The following is a 22,744-nucleotide window of genomic DNA, read 5'->3' as shown; positions in this document are numbered from 1 at the left end:
CTCATCAGCCTTTTCTCCTCACCTTGTTTCAGAGTTTTGCTTAAATTTCCCAATCTTTACAGAAGTTGCACCATTAGACTGCAAATGTGTGCAGGTTAGAGCAGTATATCACATTTCAGTACTGAGGAGTGTGGACTGTTGTGATAACGCTATCCTTTACAAATAGTTCAGGTTCGGCTCTGTGCATCACACATACCGGAAGCAGGGTTAGTAAACAGTGAAAATGTTACAGTGGTTACTTACTGTTACTTATTCAGCCAATCTTTCAAACCCTTAAATCAGAGTTGGTGCAAAGAATAACAAAGACCGTTTTGATTAATTTGATTGTGTTCCTGTCGAGTTTGGATGAAGTGTATTTTACGATGATCAGCAAGGTAAAATTACTGTTTCTGTCAATGGAGTCTGGTGACTTTTAGGAAAGCATATTAATAGTATATTTTGTACCTTAATAAATTATTAAAATTTTCCAAATCCCTGTTGATTTTATTCATTATATATTCACTTGAACGCACAATGTTTGTGAGTGTTGGTGTGTTTTTTGTCCAGTGGGCTTGTGATTACATGCACTGCAGCATTACTATGGTCACTATGGTTATTATCAGGTTTTTGTTTGTGTTCACACTTGTTTTTGCACATATAACGAAGAAACTGGGATACATTTGCATGTCAAGCCACACATGAATTAGTCAGACTACATTTGTGAGGATACATTGTATTGCCGGCTCCCTTCTTTTTCCATTAATAGCAATAATGGAGATGCCAATTCCAGCAAAATGGTAAGCAGCAGAGGCAGAAATTAAACACACCTGCACTGACACATTACATGTCTAGGATACCATATATACAATAATTGTGACTGTAAGTGAAACTGATTTACATTTTGGGTTCGTCCTCCCTATGTTTTTGTTTCCACTAAAATAAATTGGTTTAGATGATATGGCTGAAATGAGTACTTGTTTAAAATCTGTCTAATCGTAACCTACTGGCCCCATGCAGTGTGTTGTAAGGGTGTATCTAATGGTGTCATTGTGTCTCCAGATATCACATGTAAAAAACAAAAACTGGTTTCCAGCACGAACAGGAGGCAAACAAAATCGTTAATGAAACTTGTCACTGACAAGTTAAACTAGATAGATCCAGCATGTTATGTCCCAGATGCAGTTGCAAAAATATGACTAGCAATCTGGACAATGCCTGTATATTGGACTGTGCATCCAATTCCATACAACTCAAATAAATACTGGTAAAAAATGCTTAATAAATGAATATTGTAATGCAGGACTTATTCGGTATAACTGTAATCGGTTGCAGTGTAACGGCAACGTCAACACAAAAGATGAACATGTGCATTTTAACAATGTAGAGTGGGTCAGTGAGTGAGCCAGTTAGTCAAGAACATTCACTGCTTGTTTCCCGGAATGCTTTTAAATTAATTGAAACACAGAAACAAAGCTGTTGAGTGCACAAAATGCAACATTTATATTCATAAATATTTATAAACTTAGAAATGTATATATTATACAGTAAATCATAAGCTATAGAACTTTAAAGGTTAGAATGACGTTTAAGAAAGGACTATATTAATGTGTCAATTCATGGCTGTGAAATTAAAATTTAAAACCAAATTTGCCTTAAAGGACGAGCCAGATATAAATCAGGAACACACAGCAGCAGTGCAGTGTTTTCGCCACTGACTGTGGCACAACAAGAATAACCTGCACAGTCGATATCAATGAGGCAGGTGGGGTGACAATGACCTTCCATACTAATATCCCACAGTGCCAGTACTGCACTTTACCTCACTAGCCTGAATTGGCTTCATGCCCTTTCACAGAGGTAGGCAGATCTGAACTCACCACAATGGTCCAGTTAGTTTCGGTTTGTAATAAAGAGATCTGGGAACTTGAATAAATGGGTAACCACACCAGTGTGGTAAAGTCAAAGTTCAAGGGCTCCTAAGGCAACTCAGCACTATGAATATCTTTGTGGAAATGACTTTCATGGAGGAAAATATGACCCTGACTGCGTCTTGGGAACCCAAATTGGTTTCTCTCTTATTGGTGTTTGTTTTTCTTTGGGGCTAAAGTCAGGACTATGCAGGCCTGCTCATAGGCTGCTGAAATATAACCTATGTACACGTAAATCCTGATCCCAATTGCCAAAGGCTTCAGGTTGGAAAAGGCTGGCCTATGCCACTGAAGGCTGAACTGAACTGAAGGGTCACCCTTAACTTGACCCCAACATTCTCCATTAGGGTGTTTTTTGCCTGTGTAGGGTAACTCTAGCTTGGCTACTGACCACTTTCACCTACCCATATATGTATGTTACTCACAACCCATTATTATATGTTATAATTTCCATACTTAAATGTTGGCCTCTTCCAAACACACGGCATGTTAACCCAGTGACTGTTGGTGAGAATGAATAACATCCTTCAGAGGGAGAAGTTGAAGCTGCTTCTACTCAGTGTTGTGAAAAGGGGCGTGGGGTTCAAGTAATGTATGACTAACCTATATGTTGCCCTGTTTTATAAACACTGATATTCTATCTATTGTATATTTTTTTTAGCAAGTAACAAATGACAAATCACACAATGGAAGAACTTGACAGCGCTTTGATAGACAGCCTCAGTGTTAAACCACCTCAATGTCTGACCTCCTTAACCCCAGACTCCTCTCTTTTCCTTCACTTGACTCCAGCAGTTGTCTGAAACGTCATTTTTAGCGCCCCCATGTTGAGAAGCACATTCTGAGCCTCCGGTTTCTTATTTCACTTGACACATTTAGTTTCTTTTAACTTTTTTTTCAAACATTGACAGTTTTCCAACACCATACAGTTTCAGAAAACTTCAGTTTATTTCATTGCATTTCATTTGTTGACGGCCTTGATGGAGGTCAGCACTCTCCAAATGTCATTATAGTTTATTCAGGGGATTGTTTGTTTTAATGTAATTTTACTTAGGTTGTTCATGGGTGTATGTGTTTATGTTGTTTGTTAGACCCTAACCTAATTTTATATCATTATGTGATAGAAAATAAAGTTTTTTCAATCTTGAATCCTTTCAGCTAAGCTAAGCTAACCGAATGCTGGTTGTAGCCTTATATTGAATAGACAGATATGAGAGTATTATTGATCTTCTCATCTAACTCTGTAAGAAAGTCAATAAGTGTTACAACAGCCCCTTGAAGGCTTCCTTTCCATACCAACTGCGGTTGAGGCTCATGGGTATTGTAGTATTTAGAGTCTTCTGCCACATGAAACTGAAAAAGCACAATTTCTCAACAACAAAGTTAAAACGATTCAAACTGATGGCCATAACTTAAACTTAAAATTTCAAGTGCTTCTGGAAAAAGCGGCTCCACCAACTTCACAACGCTAACGCCTAACGCTGTGTATGTATAGCCTACAAAGGGCTCCTCCAGTTTTAAGCCAGTCAAGGATTTTGACTTGCCCACCACGTCCATATATGCACACAGGGGATATTCATTCACCTTCCAGCCAGGCATTATCCATCATTAATTCTTCTAATTTATCAGTCAAGCTTGCAACCATCCGTCCACCCAACCATGCATGTATCTGTTGTATGACTGTGTGCTTCTGCAAGGCAGCTGTGAGCCCGGAAGCCTAACTTAGTGAAGTCAGAGGGAGACTGAAGGTTAGCGCCACCACAGGGAGATGGACAAGGTGCACACACATACACGAACACACACACTCACTCCATATTTATTTCTGTCTCTCTTTTCCACATGTGTCTGTTTCCTTGCTTGCTAAACCTCGGTGCAGTGAGTAAACACAGCTACTTTGCACTTCCGCTCCATAAACTGCAAAACCTGCCCCCAGATGAGCAGAGTTTCTCCCTTTGTTTGTGTGTGTGTGTGTGTGTGTGTGTGTGTGTGTGTGTGTGTGTGTGTGTGTGTGTGTGTGTGTGTGTGTTCGTGTGTGGGCCCCTGCTGGCTTCCTACGCTAGATGTAATGTACTGAACTGTATATCAGCAGCTACCATAACATTTTATATGACATCCATGGATGTTTCACAGCGAATTCCATTTCAATAAGTTTCCTGATAATGTGTGTTTTTTAATACTCCTGCCAAAAAAAAACAGCACATGGTCTCTGTGTTATGTATAAACTACCAGGGGTTATTTTAAGAGAATATCAGTCTGTTAAACCTTTACTTAAACCGTGACAGCCTGCAGGGCAGACACGCTAAATATGTCTACATATTTTCTTATAGAAGACATAAACAGAAAAGGTAGGTGTTGGAGGGCAACAGTTCTCCGGATGAATGCCGCTAAAGCGGAAGAATTTGTGCTTTTCTACACAACAGGCCTCATTAGCTGCTTGGCAAGGACCCCTATGATCCAGAAAATCAGCTTATATACAAAGCAATAATTTGGGTCAGTCTGGTAAAGCCATTGGTTTTCTTTGAGTTGATGACTATTTCAGACTAGTAGAATTGACTAAGGATTCAAGGATCATGTATTGTCATTCTTCAACACACCACAACGAAATGCAGTTGTAGTCCATTTATGCTACACAAAAACACATTTGAATTTGCATCAGTAGCAGCAGCAACAGAATCACCAGTGAATTATCTTGCCAGATAATATGGCCGGCATCTTAATATTAAGAATTCGACATCGGGGAAACATTGTCCATCAACTTTGATAACAACATTGATTCATCTTTGATTCAAAAATAAGAAAAGAAAAAAGTAGTTTACTAACCAGCTTAATGGTCTCATAGTGTCCAGTTAACATGAATACAACTTGCAACACTCAAACATGGTCATCTGATCTGATCTTTTCTTTCAGTAAAAGCATGTCAAAGGCAATCACCAGCACTCAATTAGCAATTAGCAGATCCATCTGAACTCCTTATTACTCCAATTATTAGTCAGGCATGCTTTTGAACGCACACATTACCCTCAGACTATTGTCCCGGCACAGTAAGGTCGATCTACCGCTGAGACGAAGGATGTGACCCATGTAATGACATGAAGGAACGAGGCTTTGACGGAGCTGGGCATTTTTTATAAAATGTTCTTTGCAGCCAGTAGAAAACAACTTTTGAGACAGGACATTGGGTGTGTTGAGAAATGGGAGAGGTTTTTGTGGCTAGTGACAGAGATCAAAGGAATGTGTGGGTGGATTGGAAGGTGGGGCACTAATGGCACAGGGTTCCCACGTTTAAATTATTACATAGTGATATAAATGTATTCTTATTGGGGAGTTCAGTGACCAATTACAAATCAACTTGAAAAATGTAGTGCCTGTAAACTAGACTAGAATTTAAAAAGGACAATTTTGATAGTTAAGGGAGAGCGCAGCAGCAATTAAAGACGATATGTTGAAAGAGCTGTTGACTTAATTTAGCAGGTTTTTAGCTTTTAAAACTGCTCCAGTTATGGTACATCTATTTTGCATTATCAGACAGTTTCAACTGTGATTATTCCCCCCTACAGTGATTGAGTTAATTAAAAGTTTTTGACTTTGTTGCAACTAAATTTTAATTGAATTTAAATTTCCAATCCTGCTGAGAGATGTCCTTCTGACAAATTTAGCCTAAGTAGAAAAGTACCTTGCCCACACGACTGATTTGTCCAAAGCGATTTGTGTTTCAGCCGAGAAGAGGTTCCCTGCTGGACAAACCTCATGTGATAATGGAGACATTACAACTGTTTGTGGCAGAAATTAGACCAGTGGGCACCAAGTGTTTCATTTACTGATGACTATTGTCAGAGAAAAGGCTTCAAAACTCAATGCACAAATCAGGGTTTTTGTTGTTGTTTGGGGTTTCATATTAAGCTAATAAAATAATGTAGTTTAATAAGGATTAACAAAGTATAATTATTAAATACACTTTGGAATCTGTATCAACAAATTACTTAATGACAAACTTGGATCTGAGAAATGTTGAATGCTTTTCCAATGGCAAGGTTTACATAATGTATTTCTAACCAAAGAACAATGCTACAATTATTTATAATTTATTTATTATTTCTTACCAAAGAAATGTATTTTTTCTAAAAGATTTACAAAAACATTCTGACTGGTATGCATAGATAACCTATTCCCCTCTACAGTATGTCTCCAGAGGTGAGTGACGGAGCCATATCAGGTTTAACTGCAGAATTGTGTCTTGTTTGTGACATTTAAGATAAACACATCCACAAATGCTATACTTCCAACAAAACTGATAAGAAACGGTGTGGAGCACGACAGTTTTGTGAAGTTCCCCAGAAAAACGATAACACCCATGAATTCATATTCAATAATTATGGACCAACACAGTCCTGTCAGTCAAAGCTTTGTAAGAAATACGACGAATAACAAATCTAAACGGTCCAGAATCAGCAGAGATGTGTCCTTGCGACAAATTTAGCCAAAGTAAAAAAGGCACCTGGACCAAAGTCAGCGAAATAGCATGTGTACTGTAGAGTTTTCATCCACACACACACACCCACACACACACACACACCCACACCCACACACACACACACACACACACACACCCACACCCACACACACACACATACACACACACGCACACACACACACAATGCAACTCTAAATATGTTCAATTTTCCACCCATAATCCATCTATTTTGTGTGTGAGCAATTCGAGCAGCTGTTGTGTTGGGGTGTGCATTGTGTGTGTATTTGCCTACAGAACTATAGCAAGCTGACTCAGCCTCGACAGTAGCAATCGGAAACAGGAGACAAGGACTTGGCTAACAACATAAACCGGCAGCAAGGTCGGATGCACACACACACAGGGACAAAGACACACACACACTTTTTGTCTCTACCTGCCTTAATGGAAATAACTGTATATCTTATCTTAAACAGATTAGAGGATTTAATTGTTTCAAAGTGTTTCAAAGTAAGTCGACAATTAAAAAAAAGAAAGGCGAGCGAAGGATGTGATGTGCCAAAGTGTTCGATTTAAACGGCTTGTGTGTGTATGTGGGGGGGGGGGGGGGGGGGGGCTGGGGGGGGGGTATAAATATCGGCCTTTTCTGGACACTTCGGCTTTTCTACTCTGTCACTCTCTTTCACACACACGGCGGACCAGCCCACTTCCTTACCAACCACATCTCTCACAGCGCTGCCCAGACTTCCCACTGCAATTACTTATAAAAACTTTTCAGGTCCGCCACACGTGGTCAGGTTTTTAAAGAGCTGCGTCCCCCTCCTCACGTGGTGCGGGGGGTATTGAGTCGTCACAGACCCCCTGAATGATCACCGAAAAATAAGGCGGCGTAGACAATAGCTCGTCTTGATGAATTCAATTCTTTCAGGACCCTGTACCGTTGTCCAGGCAGCTCCGGGCAAAACAATCGTTGCTTTGATAGTCCAAGAAACACACACTCACTCGGTTGCTCTTAGAAACTTCCTCTAACTACTTCCGAATTAGGATCTAAAGATAATATACATCTGACCGGAACTTGTTTCGGTTTTCGTATTCCTAGAAGTCTCGTTTAGAAGTCTTCTAACAAGACGTTTCCTGCTGCTTAAGCTGGTATGAGGCGCAACTAATAAAGAAGAAACATCAACACGCTCGCTTCTGATGCCAGTAAAAAATAAAAAGCAGAAAAGCAGAAAAACAATATGACAGCTTGAACTGACCTGGTCTGCAGTGGAAGCAGCAATGGTGTTCGACTCAGACATGATTTGACGCTGTGACCCAGTGGTGCTTCTCTGCTGGCCACTGTAGGCTCCTTCATTCACACCTTGTCTTTCAGTTCCGCAGCGAAAGAGGGGGGAGAAAACACAGTCTACCCTCCCTTTTGCCCTGGCTTGATTAATGCCTGAATTACTTTCACCTCATTTCATCTGATGGAGCTCTGCTTCCTCTCCGCCTCTCTTGCTCATTCGGCATGGTAGCCCACTCTCTCTCCCCTCTCTCTCTCTCTCCCCCCTCCTTTCCTTCTATGATCCCAGCTCTGCCATCCCTCCCTCCCTCCTTTGCGTTCTTACTTTTTTACTCACCCCTCCCTCTATTTCTCCACTCACTCTTTTACTTTCTCTTTCTGCCCCCTTTTTCTGTCGTATTTCACCATTTTCAGGAATATGCGCCCCCTGTCCTTCTCCTCCTCCTCCGCCCCCCCATTTCCCCAACTCCCACCACCTCGCTAAAAAAAAAGACACAGGAGAGATCCACAGTCTTTTCCCTCTACCTCCACAATGAATGGCTCGTTGTCACTCCAGCACCTAGGCTGAATACAGAGCAAGTAAGCGGGAGAGAGGAGAACCGATGGTGGCGGCGGCGGTGGAGGGGACATGGGGGGTTTTGAACTTCTAAGTAAGCTGGCCGGAGTAAAGTGGGGGAGGTCTGGCGCACCCATGGACTACAGCCAAACTCTCTCTCTCTCTCTCTCTCTCTCTCTCTCTCTCTCTCTCTATCTCTCCCTCACTCTCTCTCTCTCTATCTCTCCCTCACTCTTTCTCCCAACAGATTAAAGCAAGGGGACAAAAAAAGTGAGTAGCCCACAAGTGAGGAGCCCACACGCCTTCCACCGGACTCCCCTGCCCCCCCACCACCACTCTTTCTGTCTGTCTCTCTTATTTCTTCCGTTTGTTTTCAGAGGCAGCTGCTGCAACTCTGCAGACCACCAACAACTTCTCTTTCAGCGGCACTTGACTCTTCCAAATCCTTGTCCGTCTCTACACCCTGACATTGCCAATGCCCCCCTCCACCCTCAGCCGTGTCACACCGAGAGGCCGGCGGAGCCAAAAGCCCTCCTCCTCCGCCTCGTACGCGACATGTTCACAGAGTTACACCCTTTCAAATTCAAGCGCTTCCCTCCTGAGCCTCTATTTTGTTGCACACATTGTTGTCCCTGTTTGCCACCATATGGCTAATGGCTACCCACAACAAAAAGAACGAAGAGAAAGCAAGGAAATGAGTGTGTGAGAGTAAAAGGTAAAAGTGCATCCGCTATAGTGCCGCGATTGAGCGATCAACAAAAACATCACTCATGCAGCAGAATGAGACTCGCAGTCAATTCTCTGACTGGATGTGGTGCGAGTAATGTCAAAAGTTGACAAGCAACTGGCTCCCAGCCTAATGGGTGTTTGATAGCCGGGGACAATGGCCGCTGCCGCTTGAGTGGAGGACCTCCAGTTATGTTTAACACGAGACGAGCAACGCAGACAGGATGCTATTCATTTGTCTATCAATTCAGAGGATTAGAATCTCACAGGGGATCCAATAGAAGAATCATTACCATATACCCGCCCTATTCAATGTGCTGAGAGGAAGTACTGAGGGTAATGAAAACAAGTGCCCCTAACAAATAGTCGAACATGTTGGCACATTTATAACCGACAAACCATTTTGCACTTTCTCCATTACCTTTGTAGTTCTTATTTACAGCAATGGATAACTCTTAGAACCATAAACATTGCCATCTTCTTTGGGTTTGTTTATCCACTTACTTTAGGTTTTTAGCTACACTCAGTGGTTTGACCAAAGTGCTTTGTGCATTGAGGCCAGGCCAATATATCAGCCTATATTAGCTCATTGCAACTATATTGATATCAGTGTGTAATGTATGTCGGCCGATAAGTGACAAGAAGTTTCAGTGCAGAAATGCTAAAATAGATTTGAGGTAACTTATAAACAGTGTAATCTTTACATTTTCCACTAGAGACCACCCACAAGTCTATTTATTTAACTGTAAAAAGTCCCACTTAGTATGCAGGTCTTTATTAGGATGCGCCTTCCAAGTATTGTTTTGTGGTGCTTAACCTAAGTTCAGAAGGTTCTAGCGTTGAATACCTAATGGCAAAAAGGTAGCGCACATGCACAGAACTTCAGGACAAAGTCGACTCATTTCACCATTTTATTGTGGCCGTGTCAAACAAACACGCTAATGTTTCGGCCTGGTGGCCTTCATCAGAGCATCTTATAAATCTTATACAATCCTCTAAAAAACTAAACTTTTTTTTTCTCGCATGCCTCCACGGTGAATGAAGAATCAAAAAACGTGAAAAGCAACACTATTTTAAAGCATCAATTTACAAACTTGCACACAACTCGTGCAGTATAATCCAAGTCTCATTAATCTAGTCGTATGCTCACTACTTCACAAACGCATGCATTTTCGCTAAAACCACGGTTACGGTTTAAAAGAATTCCGCGTAAACAATCTCACGCTTGTGCAAATCCGGACGAGTACGTAGTGTTTTAAATAGGAAGGTTTTAGCCAAAGTGAGTGTGTTTGGGAACTGAGTTTTTTGAAGAAGGTAACACAGGGTGATATATATATTTACAAAAGGTCATTTTGTTAAGCCTTTCATTAGATTTGACCTGATCTGAGGCTAACAGACCCTGTGGAGGAACTAATGATTTATTAGTTTAGTTCTCAAATGTACACACATGCGCGCGCACACACACACACGCACGCACGCACGCACGCACGCACACACACACACACACACACACACACACACACACACACACACACACACACACACACACACACACACACACACACACACCTAAGGGACACTTTAATCATGCAGGCATTAAGTGTTGGGACAATCAGTGAAAAACTCAGTATGAATTTGGTGGGGACAAACAGATACTAAAATAAATGCTTGTTGTGGCTGCAGCTGGCTGTTTGTGGAGGGGGAAGGACTTGTTTCGTTAACTAATTACCCTATTATGTGAGGTCATTTAACTCTAATTAGAGAAACACAGATGCTGCTGCTGATAACACCAACTTGTTAAAATTCTCACTTGTTTCTTTATGTGTGCGTCCAACAATAGCCTGTGTGAGAGAATAACTATGTGCACAATGTGGATGTTCGCTGCATCTTCAAACACACCGAAGCCTGTTGAGGTTACTAACACCAAGAGCCTGAACTGTTCCCACACCTCACTCCTAAATGCACCTCCACGTCCAACGACCGCAAACAAGCATGTCTTTACTGCATGCATAGAATATGGGGCGCACATTTTCAGACCGAATAAACATACAGATTGTTGGTTTCAGAAACTGTTGGATGCAGATAGGGCTGCAGCTAATGATTATTAATCTGAAAATAATTTTCTCAATTATAATCTTTTGGTCTAAAAATGAACAAAAATGAGCAAACATTCCAACACCGAAACTCAAACTGGAGCCAGTGACTTATTGTCCTTTTTTGCTTTAAAGAGCCTACGAAATTATATTTTGTCAGTGTTATTGGGCTTGGTATATGATGGAGGTTGCATTTCTATTGTGAAATATGACATATATATTTTTATTATTGATGTATTCTTAATAAATCACGATCATAACAGCATAAAAATGACTTCCGCTAACAACAATCGGTCGCTGCGCCGGGAGCATCCACTTCGGCAATGTTCGGGCGATGACGTCACAAGTAGAACACAGCCGCCACCAGTGTTCGTCTGCGTTGAAGCGTCCAGCAAAGACTGCTGTCAATTATTATGATAAAGAATGGACAACAATCGATCGGCAATAATAATTGTGAAGCGATGTGTTGTATGGGGATGTGGGGCGGTCTCCAAATCTAGCTTTCTGTGGCCAAAGGATGATAAAATGTTCGCGTTTATGGACAAGAGAAGTGCGTCGATGAAACCGACAATTTGTGGGCAGCACTTTGAGAGATCGTGTTTCGAACAAACTATGCTCGCCAAGGAAATGAGATTCAAAAGGAATTTAAAACTGAACGCAGAAGTTGTGCCTACAATACTGCCGAGACCCCAGCCAGCACAAGCCAGCACGCCGATTCAAACACGTCCGCCGATGCAGAGTCCTCCACCAAAGAGACGACGAAATGCATTCGCCAAAAGGGAGAGAGCGAAGGTAAGCTGTGCTACTTGTTTAATGTATTTATTGTTACAAGCATAAAGCCATAATCGGTCTAGGCCTACTGTATGTAACGAGTTTACCCCAGGACTAGCCGATATATGTGTTATTGTTTGTAGTATTAATAACTTTAGCTAATTACACTTCATTAGCTTAATTAAGTATAGATTCAATGTTTATAACAGGCTTCCCCATTTTATTTTGTAGTTTGAGCAAAAGCTTGAGTCTATTTAACTTTTAACTATCACCCTATTTAACTTTTAACTATCACCCTATTATTACCGTACATAGGTATTGAAACATTGACACTGACAGAACTGAGGATACCTGTATGATCACACTGGGGAGGAAGCTGTGTGTACACCAATAAGTATACACTGTACGTCATCTGTACATTACAGTTGTAGTACCAGTAGACCTGCACATGACGTGTTAAAAATACAATGTATAGCATCACCACATGCATGTACATAACTCATATATTTAATTGTATGATTTGATATCATTGCTCTCTTAATCAATTCAACCACATCTGTTATTATGAATGTTATTAGATATTTTCTTTACGCAGACATGTATAAACGTGCAATACAATTTCAAGCTGGTTTGAAAGATTTATTAGTAAAGTTGTGTTTTGTACATTTCAGACTTAAGAATGAATTCAGAATTCAGATCCCCCTCCACAGACACACCACAAGTCCATGCAGGCGCGACCACGTGTCAGGTCAGCTGGACTGCAAGTTCCAATCCAGGTTGGTTGTTCCAAAGGTCAGAATCATAATATTTCAATATTGATATGTAAAATACAAATACAGATACACATATACATACATACACGCACATATTATATATAATTCTTGATTATAAAACATCTTTTTTGCAGAGTATGTTACTGAACTCTTGACCGAGACTCAATGCTTTGTGCCAAGACAATGTTGATGAGGAACCTTTCGAAGTCCCAGATCCACTCAGCAGTCGGTGGAAGAACCAAACAAGAGGGATGCTGTTGTGCTGTATAGAAGCAGATTCAATCACTGAACTGACATTGTGTTTTGTTATTGACTCTAATAAAGTGCTGTATACTTGAACAACGTGTACTTGTCAGATGGAAACGTAGCACAGATCTTTTGAATGGCACATGATGGCATTCTGTGGTTCTTACATCAAAGGTTCTGAGCTCTACATATTACACAACTTACTCATTACTTGGCTGATCACCTGCTTGTTGTCTGTTTCTCTTCAAATACCAGTTTGGCTGTCAGCAACACCCAAACTGCCAGACAATTTTATTAGAGCTCTGGGTCATCTGTTATGCAGGTTATGTTTGCACCTTATCCCTCATATTCATTGAATCTGCTTATATTATACATGCATATTGTGGAATGGAGTTCATGGTGCATTCCAGTCATTTAAACAAGTGAGTACAGCAACACACACCCTGATGGATGTGCAGAAACTGTGGAGTTTTGCTTATACTTCTCCATATTGTTGCTTTATTATGAGGTTCGAGCCAGAGTCCGACACGTTTGCCGTGCTGTCTGTGTATTCAACTGGTGGACTGTGTTCTACTTGGGACGTCAGAACATGGCGTCGGCTGTTTCCGGTAGCGGCAATGTCAACATCGGTGGTCGACATACTAAATCGTGATTTATTAAATGCTGCGGGCATAGTGTCATTAATAACACATCATTTTACACCATAAATAGCATTTACTATCATCAGTAGAATTTCATGTTTATCATTTCGTAGGCCCTTTAAACACAAGTTGTGTAACGTGTGACTGGTGCACTGACAGTTAATGCCCCACATGTTCTGTTCTGTTCTGTGGTCAGTGTGTCTCTCTTTGAATACCTTTGGTAGGCGGTTTGCCACACCCAAACATCCAGATACTTTGATTGCAATCCTGGGTGATCTGTTATGCAGGTTGTGTTTGCACCATGTCCCTCATATGCATTGAGTTCTTCCATGACATCATTTTCTTGGCAGCAGCTCTTCAATTGCTTCCATAATTGTACAGTTTTCACATGTACACCTAAATGTACAAAAGAAGAGTGGTAAGGACATGTACACAATATGCAATATCCAGAAGAAAGGCCAATATTAGCGTCATCTTAATTTCATACTATGTATAGGCCTGTGTTTCACGACAGGCTCGTAAGCAGCTCATAAGCCTGTTATGGTCGTACGGAGGTTGGATCTATCTACTAGCAACTTGTTACCCGTTTCTCACGTAATTCTCGTAAAGTTACAACATCGTAACTTCCATGAAAATGTGGTAAGTGTTCCGGCTACAATAGGCAGCCGTGAGACGGTCAGTAGGCAGACTATACTTTATAAAACAGCGCTGTCCTCCGGTCTGTTTGTGAGCTAATAGCTAATGCTTTATATACAGCTCGTAATATATGACGTTTGACATCAGACACAACTATAGAACCTCAACCGCAGAAACTTCGAGAAAGTATCAAGTTATCAAGCTTTACAGACGTCGATGTGTCCAAGTAGAGAAATAATTTAATATTTAGTGATCGAGCAATTTGCGGACAACTAGTCATAACAATTCAAGGAAACCAAGCTATCGACTCGATATAGGATAGCTTGTGATCTATTTACGATCGAAGATAATGTTACGTTTTATTATGATGTATCCACTATTTATTGGGAAGTTCTATGAATTATAGTCAAATGTATATACCTGTCTGTGTTCTGTTGTCGCACAGGATCTCCGCCAAATCCAGGATCACGTCACCATCATCCGCATGTTCGCTCTGTGTCTCCATCTTGAATACTGTGTCTCGAGGTGCTCTGTTTCCACCACGTTAAACTCGCCTGCATGATCTAAATCCACGACACCGGCATCCTCTTCAATAAACTCCTCTTCTTGAAGGTGCAACGAGTCTATTGACGACTCACTGTCACTCGATTCTGTCGAAATATCCGAGCCAGAGTCCGACACGTTTGCCGTGCTGTCTGTGTATTCAACTGGTGGACTGTGTTCTACTTGGGACGTCAGAACACGGCGTCGGCTGTTTCCGGTAGCGGCAATGTCAACATCGGTGGTCGACATACTAAATCGTGATTTATTAAATGCTGCGGGCATTAGTGTCATCAATAACACATCATTTTACACCAAAAATAGCATTTACTATCATCAGTAGAATTTCATGTTTATCATTTCGTAGGCCCTTTAAACACAAGTTGTGTAACGTGTGACTGGTGCACTGACAGTTAATGCCCCACATGTTCTGTTCTGTTCTGTTCTGTGGTCAGTGTGTCTCTCTTTGAATACCTTTGGTAGGAGGTTTGCCACACCCAAACATCCAGATACTTTGATTGCAATCCTGGGTGATCTGTTATGCAGGTTGTATGCTCAGGCTGCAAAGTAATTTACACATCCAGCAGTTATGGAGCAATGTTAATTTTTCCACCTGTCAAATATTCACTTTAGCTTTGTTTTTGGTCTCTGCCATCTACCTTGCTCAGGGGTACAATGGTGGCAGCCTGGTATTGATCTCACAACCCTCTAGTGTTTTGTTTGGAAGGCGTACCACTAGAACACTAGGCCATCACCACCACCTGAACCAGTTGTTTAGGAACTAAGAAGGATTAATTAACTATCAGTAAGACAAAATACATCACACACCTTCCTGGCTTTACAATAACACAGCATTGCTCTTTAGTGTCAGTGTGTCTCTCTTTGAATACCTTTGGTAGGCTGTTTGCCACACCCAAACATCCAGATACTTTGATTGGAATCCTGGGTGACGACACCGGCATCCTCTTCAATAAACTCCTCTTCTTGAAGGTGCAACGAGTCTATTGACGACTCACTGTCACTCGATTCTGTCAAAATATCTGAGCCAGAGTCCGACATCGCCACGTCTGCCGTGCTGTCTGTGTATTCAACTGGTGGACTGTGTTCTACTTGTGACGTCAGAACACGGCGTCGGCTGTTTCCGGTAGCGGCAATGTCAACATCGGTGGTCGACATACTAAATCGTGATTTATTAAATACTGTGGGCATAGTGTCATCAATAACACATCATTTTACACCACAAATAGATTTACTTTTTTTTTCCACATCCCTTTTTTAAACTCCAGCTCTGACAATCCAATATCCTCCCTGATGACCGTAACAAATATGCAGTCATTTGAAGATTAATAGTCTTTAATTTCCTTACTAGGCTTTTTCACTAGACTTTTAAATCAAGCAGGTAATGAAATGTGCTTCATGATATCGAGCACACCGTGCTGTAATTAGGAGGCAGGTGGGAATTTTAGCCATACAGACAGAGGACGGAGACGGATGAGGTGGCATCACAATACCGGCAAATTGCATTTCCTGTAGCTGCTTCACAATAAAAGCATCCCGCTGTGAAGCAGGAGGAAATGTTCAGTTTGCTGTAACCTAACACGGTATGTGTTACAGCTGTAGGAAAGAAAAGAAGGAAAAACAAAGCAGATGTATTCTATAGAAGGATTCCTGTTGGCATGTGGCCTCAGGTGCCCTGTACTCCAAAACAAAATACTGTTTAGGGGTTCCTGTATAAAAAAAAAGCCCACAGTTTCAAACCCAGGGTTTGAATTTCACAATGTTACTCTGCGGGTATGAAGAGAAAAATATTCAAGTGTCTTTCAGCACGTGAAGGACAAAGTTGTTTTGGGAGCGGATGACTCTGTAGTGGAATATACAGCAGGCTGGGGTGGGGGGGTGACTGACAGAGGAAAGTAAGTAAGGTGACAGAAAGATGTACCATTCAAGAAAATAATCTCCTTTTCGTTTGAATTACTTTCATTTCGTTCTCCTCTCTCATGTTTGTCTCTCGTTTTCTTTTCAAAGCACTCTTATCTGTGTTGACAAAATAATTCAAATATCACTGAAGGCACATGGAAGATATATCTGTCCCATGCCTTTCTTCAATGAAATATTCACTGAGGATGTACAAAACTGTACTGTTACGTCACACAGTCCGAAGGTGATGCCGCGAGGTATGAGGGGGACTGGGTCCATCTGCGTTAGGTCTGTAAGGACTGCTTTTATTTTTAATCTAGTACAAACTGGAAAAAGGCTGTTTTCTGGTTGAATGAATCAAAAGAAGGCTTTTATAATTAGTTTTGTCAGACAAAACAGTAGAACGTACCATCGTCTGGCAAATAACAGTTTACGATCCGGTTATCTGATTTTTCCAGGATATGTGTCCAAACCAGTTCAGACTACATTGCAATAGTACACAATAACACACAGGAAAAAGACAGGCACAGGGCAAAAAGAGCAAACTCCAAAGCTGAGTACAAGCAAACACTATTTCACCCTAAAACATCGCTGTTGGTGGTCATGCAAGAGAAGAAAACAGCTCACATGTTCCCTGACTGCAGCTGGATTTTTAACATTTATTCTTTGACAATGCACGCTCAGCTAGTACAGACCCGTGCCTTTACCCTCAGGGAATGTACTGGTGAGGTCTTTTTTTTAAGGACATTTTTAAGGTCGCCTTCGAGTATTTGACGTTTTTGTATCTAAAGTTTTTATTTATTTCAATATTAACAAACAGACAATATTATTACCTTTAGGTATAATATATCCAAAAAAACATGATCCGCACAGTCTCCCAGCAAGGCTTCAACATTTACTCTAGCTAACATGTAACATGTGTACTTTTCCATAATCTGAGGATCATTCAGGCAGCCTTGACAAACCCCTTTAACACTGCAACGTCATATTTTGATAAATTGGGGAATTCTGTTTGGTCCGCCAGTAGGCATAGTCTTGGCGATACAGGTCGTATCAAAGCTAACCACTTTCCTATGTATTCAAGGACTTTTTCCCGAAATGGGAAGACAAGTTGCATGTAAAAATGTTCCTTTCCTTGTCTCACATTTCCAACTTAAATTATTGGTCAGCAAGCCCATCCTGGAGCTCAAATAAAACCTATGTATTCATTTATACTGAGTAAATGTCAACCTGGACTCCTTTATATACTGTATGTCCTGTGGTTTGATTAACGATTCCTCATCCTTTAGATTGCACCCTTCAGCCAAATGATAGTATGTGTTGTCCTAAACATTTGCTTAGTAGATAATAATGCAGTCTTGTATGGTTTTACAGGATGTGATCCACTTTGATTTCTATGACATTAAAAACACACTAAGATACTATAGGGATAGGGATGTTGTAATTGTGTGCTCTTGAAAAATGTGTCTTTAACTAAGTAAATCAAAATGTAACATTTTAAAAGGATGCATAAAGCTGCCTGCCTCATGGCCTGACTACTTGTCCTATAATATCCATGGATCAACCTGCTTTTACACTGAAAGGCTAATCTCAGAGGGAGCCAACAGCCATGTCTGGGCTTATTACATCCTCCTCGATCTATATATCTGTCCCTTACAGCAATTAGGTTAATATCTCTTCACCTCTCGTTAGCTCAGCATGCCCGTGATGGGACGCCTGACTGTGAACGGGGGCTTTGAACTGAAGGAAGCATCGATAGGCCTGACGTTCTCTTCCCTCCTGAGCGGTTCACGTGAGAAAAAGCTACGAGTGGAGAGCCGAACAGTCGAGACGAAGATATGATAAGAGAAGTGAAGTGATGACATGATGAAATAAGTGATGGGACGGGCGGTGAGGAGAGAGAGAGAGAACTTCACAGGGTTGAGGTTCACAATAGGACAAGCACCGCAGGAGCTATAGAGCTGAAGAAAAGGGAAGAAACACAAAAAGCTCAGTTTTGCAACAGCAGGTCGGCTTTGTCCGGTGCAACAAAAGGACAAAATGTGCTGAGGCTCTGTTGGAGGGAAAATCAACCTTTCTTGTTCAGTCCAAAACAGCCCAGCTCTTTAATTGAATGCGGGGAAAGAACGTGTGTGTGTGAGGGAAAATGGGTAAAAAAACATCAGTTGCAGAACGAAGAGAAAGCGATAACGAAGAGACTGAAATGCAGCGATTGTGATTGAAAAAAAGTGATGTTTGTCTGGCGGTCCAGCTGACCTGAGCCCAACACGACCTGACCTGGCCACTCTGGACACCCAGGGGAGACAGACAAATTACGAAGAGGAAGACAAGAGAGTAAAGAAGAGGGAACAGAGAGAGAGATTTCCAACGCTTGGTTTAACCTGAAGTTTCCATGATAATTTCTCTACCCATCCCTGACTGCTTTGGCTGGGAGGGCCCCAGCTGTTCGGTCTTGTATAAATAGCGTGAGGCTTTGGCTCGGACCCCCGGGGAGAGCGGGGCTCATTGGAGAGAAGGCATGGGAACAAATCGGGCCGGAAAAAGCACACAACATACACATTTTGACAAACATATGGGACCATTGCTGGGGATGAAAGTGAGGAACATGTGACTGAAGTTGGCCTCACGTGGCAGAAGTCACTGTCGCGCTTGAAATGTGGTGAGAGAGAGAGAAAGAGAAAAAAAGCGGAGACAGAGAGACATGTGAAATTCTTCATTCATTAAAGCAATGGCATCCAAGAAGGCAGTTTCGTGTAACAAGGTGAGCGCGCTCAGAAATTGTAACCGTTCTCAATAAATCTATGGCCTTTAAAGAGAATGTTTTTTATATCAATACCTAATGCCTGGTTCAGACTACACGATTTTTAATATTTATATAATAATATATATAGTTATAGCCCGATCCGGTCAACAAAGAGCATCGGCTGCATCATTCAATCGTATTGTGCCATGTAGTGTGTCATAGTAGACGACAATCAAAAGGTCATTGTCGTTTTTTCTTCCTTTCTTCAGGCTTTTCCGAACACAACACAGCCAGCATCATTCACGCCGCCACTGTTTGTTTACATTCTTGTTCCTGGGAGTCGTTCCCTAGAACATCATTCCCGATGATATCATGAAGGACGGCAAACTTTGATTGGTCGTTTAGTCTGTCATGTCTATTGGCCAAATCACGACAATCTTTTATGACTCTATAATCCCCTAATCTGACAAAGTGAACATCGAACAACAGTGTGGTTTCAACTCGGGATAATAACTACTACTTTCTAAAATGTCATTTTTGCATTTTTTAAACTCCTCTTTGAAAGTCCTTAGAGTGCTGATGAAATTATCAAATTACATTATTTTCTCTTTTAATGGTCACATAGCACACACAGGGAAATTTAGACTCTTCATTTAGCCCATTCTAGTATTAGGAGCAGTGGGCAGCTATCAGCACCCAGGGAGCAGTGTGGGGGTCTGGTGTCTTGCTCAAGGACACCTTGGCAGTCCCCAGGAGGTGAACTGGTACCTCTCAAAGTTTCTTAGTCCACACTCCATACAAGGACCCTTCGGTTCCCAAGCCAAATCCCAGTCAGATTGAGCTACTGCCGTCCAAATGTGTGTTTGCTGCTTTTCTTAGTCTTCAATAAACTGTATATCCTTGTGTTTTGGACAAGCAAAACAAAACATTAAACAGGTGAAGTTGGCCATTGGGAAATTGTAATTATTTCACTATCTTCTTACAAATGATTAATCTATTGATGGAGAAGTAACTTGTAAAAATAATTGGAAGGAAAACCTGCACTACATTAAGATTAACAATGGATCAAATTATCAGCCAACTCAAGTGGAACATTTCAGCGTCTTTCAGCTTATTGTTTTGGTTTTAAGGGCCACAACTTCATTGTTTTCGTTTTGACGACTAGCTGGTGAACATTCCGTACCATTTAGCAGCTAATGAGGCAGATAAGAGTGAATATAGGATGTACATTTGTTAGATAGAGAAAAATACGACTCCAAATGAATGCTACGGTTGCTCTCTGTCTTGTGTTTTTATAAATAGGAGATTGCTTGCTACAACAACTATGTCAATATATTTGTGTATACAGTTACTTCCGCTGCCCCCATGTGGCAAAAGAGAAAATCAATTACTGCAGCTTTAGATTCGTTTTCAATTTTTCCCTTGAAGTGTGAGGGCAGAAAGCAAGAAATCTGATTTCCAGCTACTAATATTTCAACATTACATTAATGCCAAATGTTTATAGGATGAAAATCCAGCACATTGCTTTACATAAAAGTCTAAATCAATTGTAAAGGTGTGGGCGCTGTTGGACTGTGTAAACAGTAAGACAGCAGAGCGTCTAGTTAAAATGAAGAAAATGAGAAAATGAACCTGGGATGTTACTAAAAACTGCTAGTGGGGTTATTATAGTGAGGGAGAAACTCCCCCCAGCGCTGTAGATGGTCGGCTATCAAGCTGTGAGGATAAGCAGACAACATCAAAAAGTTTCATATTTCATTACTGCCTGTGTGATTGCTCTTCTTCCTTGATGACAATATTTTCCAAATAACAGCTGTTTTCCAGCAGTGCTGCACCTGGATCTGAAACGGCTCAGTCATGTTTGACCAGAGTCAACTTGGAACTTTCACATAAAGTTTAGAATGCCAAAAAGCCATTTTTTCCCCCAGATCAACCCATCAATGTTACAGATTCTGCATCTGAAAGGAGCTAAATAGGGGGGGGGAAAGGGAAAAAGTGATAAATAACACAGGGGAGTTGTGTCCGGCCCTAAGAAAGCAGACCCCCCTCGTCCCAGGCTTATAGCTGCCATTCAACACTCACATACACACACAGAGCCAGGGAGCAGGTTGGGTTCAAGCGCAACAAATTACCTAAATATGGTTCTGAAAGGGCCTTTGAAAAGAGTTCAATTGGAAACCATTGAAAATTATAATAATACCAAAAGAAACTGGAGGAGATTTAAGAGCGCCGTTGTGTGGACACAATGTCAGAGCCCTGTCCATAATTTCACTGACTTCAGAGGACGGGAGAGGAAGAGTGTAAAGTTCCCCTTTTTCTAACTTGCTTGTATTTTTTGTGGAGTCGTAGGGAGGGAGACCCATTAAACCAGAAACAGAAAGGGAGAGGAAGAGAATCAGAAAATTTTTCCTTTCCTTTGCCTGAGTGGTTTTTCCAAATGAAATCTAAAGGTCTGAAACACAACGGAGACCTTTTTTTCCACTCTGCTATGTGTGTGAATGTGTGTATGTATGTGTGTGTGTGTGTGTGTGTGTGTGTGTGTGTGTGTGTGTGTGTGTGTGTGTGTGTGTGTGTGTGTGTGTGTGTGTGTACAAGGGGGTTGGTTGGTTGGTTGGTGGTGGGTTACATTTTAAAGAGTGCCCAGCAGTGGACGTGTTTGGCATTTGTGGCCCTTGTCCCTCAATTGTACGTTCGCCACAGTGGCTGCTGTTAAGCTGACGTTGGGCGCTGCCAATGCCCTGGACGGTCGCTTGTAAAAAAAAAAATGTTTTCTTCTCATTTAGCTGGTAAGTCAGTGAAGGGGAAGTAAAATCAGAAACAAAATCATGTATGACTCTTCTTCCCCCACCTGCCCTCGCGGCCCTTTCCCTCTCTCTCTCTCTCTTTCTCTCTCTCTCTCTCTCTCTCTCTCTCTCTCTCTCTCTCTCCCTCTTGGTTCACATCTGTTTGTTGGCCCCTCACCCCAAAGGCAGTCAACACGGTTGCTGAGCACTGCTGTTGACTAAACTGGCTGACTGGCAACTCAATATGTTTCTTACATAAGGACGGAAAGAGCGAGAGAGGGAGATAAAATGTCTACCGTAATTTCCGGACTATAAGCCGCGACTTTTTCCCCATTTTGCGACCCTGCGGCTTATATAACAGTGCGGCTTATCTATGGATTTTTACAGCTAACGGCCACTAGGGGAATTCCTAAATCTATGGATTTTACAGGTTACAGTCCACCGGATGCAGGGAAAGAGCGCGCAAAAGTAGCGAGTGGTACGAGAGACAGACGGACATTACGAGAGCGAGGCAGTGTGTGAGACACCCTCATTATGGAAATATATATATTTATTTCGAGGAGTCTTATTTTGTTAAATATGCTTTTATGTTGATACTCCTGAAACCGGCACTTTCTGGGGGTTCGCGCCACTTTTTCGGGAGACGGAAAGAAGGATACGCT

The 22,744-nt window shown here is 41.5% G+C and overlaps 1 protein-coding gene across 3 annotated transcripts in view; it reads right to left on the bottom strand.

Annotated features, from left to right (window-relative positions):
• slc6a9 (solute carrier family 6 member 9) overlaps window positions 1–22,744 on the bottom strand; it is a 71,956-nt gene that overhangs the window by 35,338 nt on the left and 13,874 nt on the right. Inside the window, exon 3 of one of the 3 annotated variants that reach the window (XM_029453016.1) lies at window positions 18,239–18,517. The exons of 1 other annotated variant lie outside the window; for it this stretch is intronic. Coding sequence is in view for 1 of the 2 variants with exons in the window: in XM_029453013.1 (XP_029308873.1) it covers window positions 7,632–7,673 (42 nt within the window). In the remaining variant the exon portion in view is untranslated. Of the gene's footprint in view, window positions 1–7,631; window positions 7,889–18,238; window positions 18,518–22,744 lie in introns of those variants that run through there. One more of the 3 variants, XM_029453013.1, reaches the window with a different exon arrangement.

Source organism: Cottoperca gobio, chromosome 17, assembly GCF_900634415.1.
Source record: "Cottoperca gobio chromosome 17, fCotGob3.1, whole genome shotgun sequence".
In the NCBI taxonomy this organism is placed as follows: domain Eukaryota; kingdom Metazoa; phylum Chordata; class Actinopteri; order Perciformes; family Bovichtidae; genus Cottoperca; species Cottoperca gobio.
Note: the sequence above shows the minus strand (reverse complement) of the source record. Positions and strands in the feature narration are given on the sequence as shown.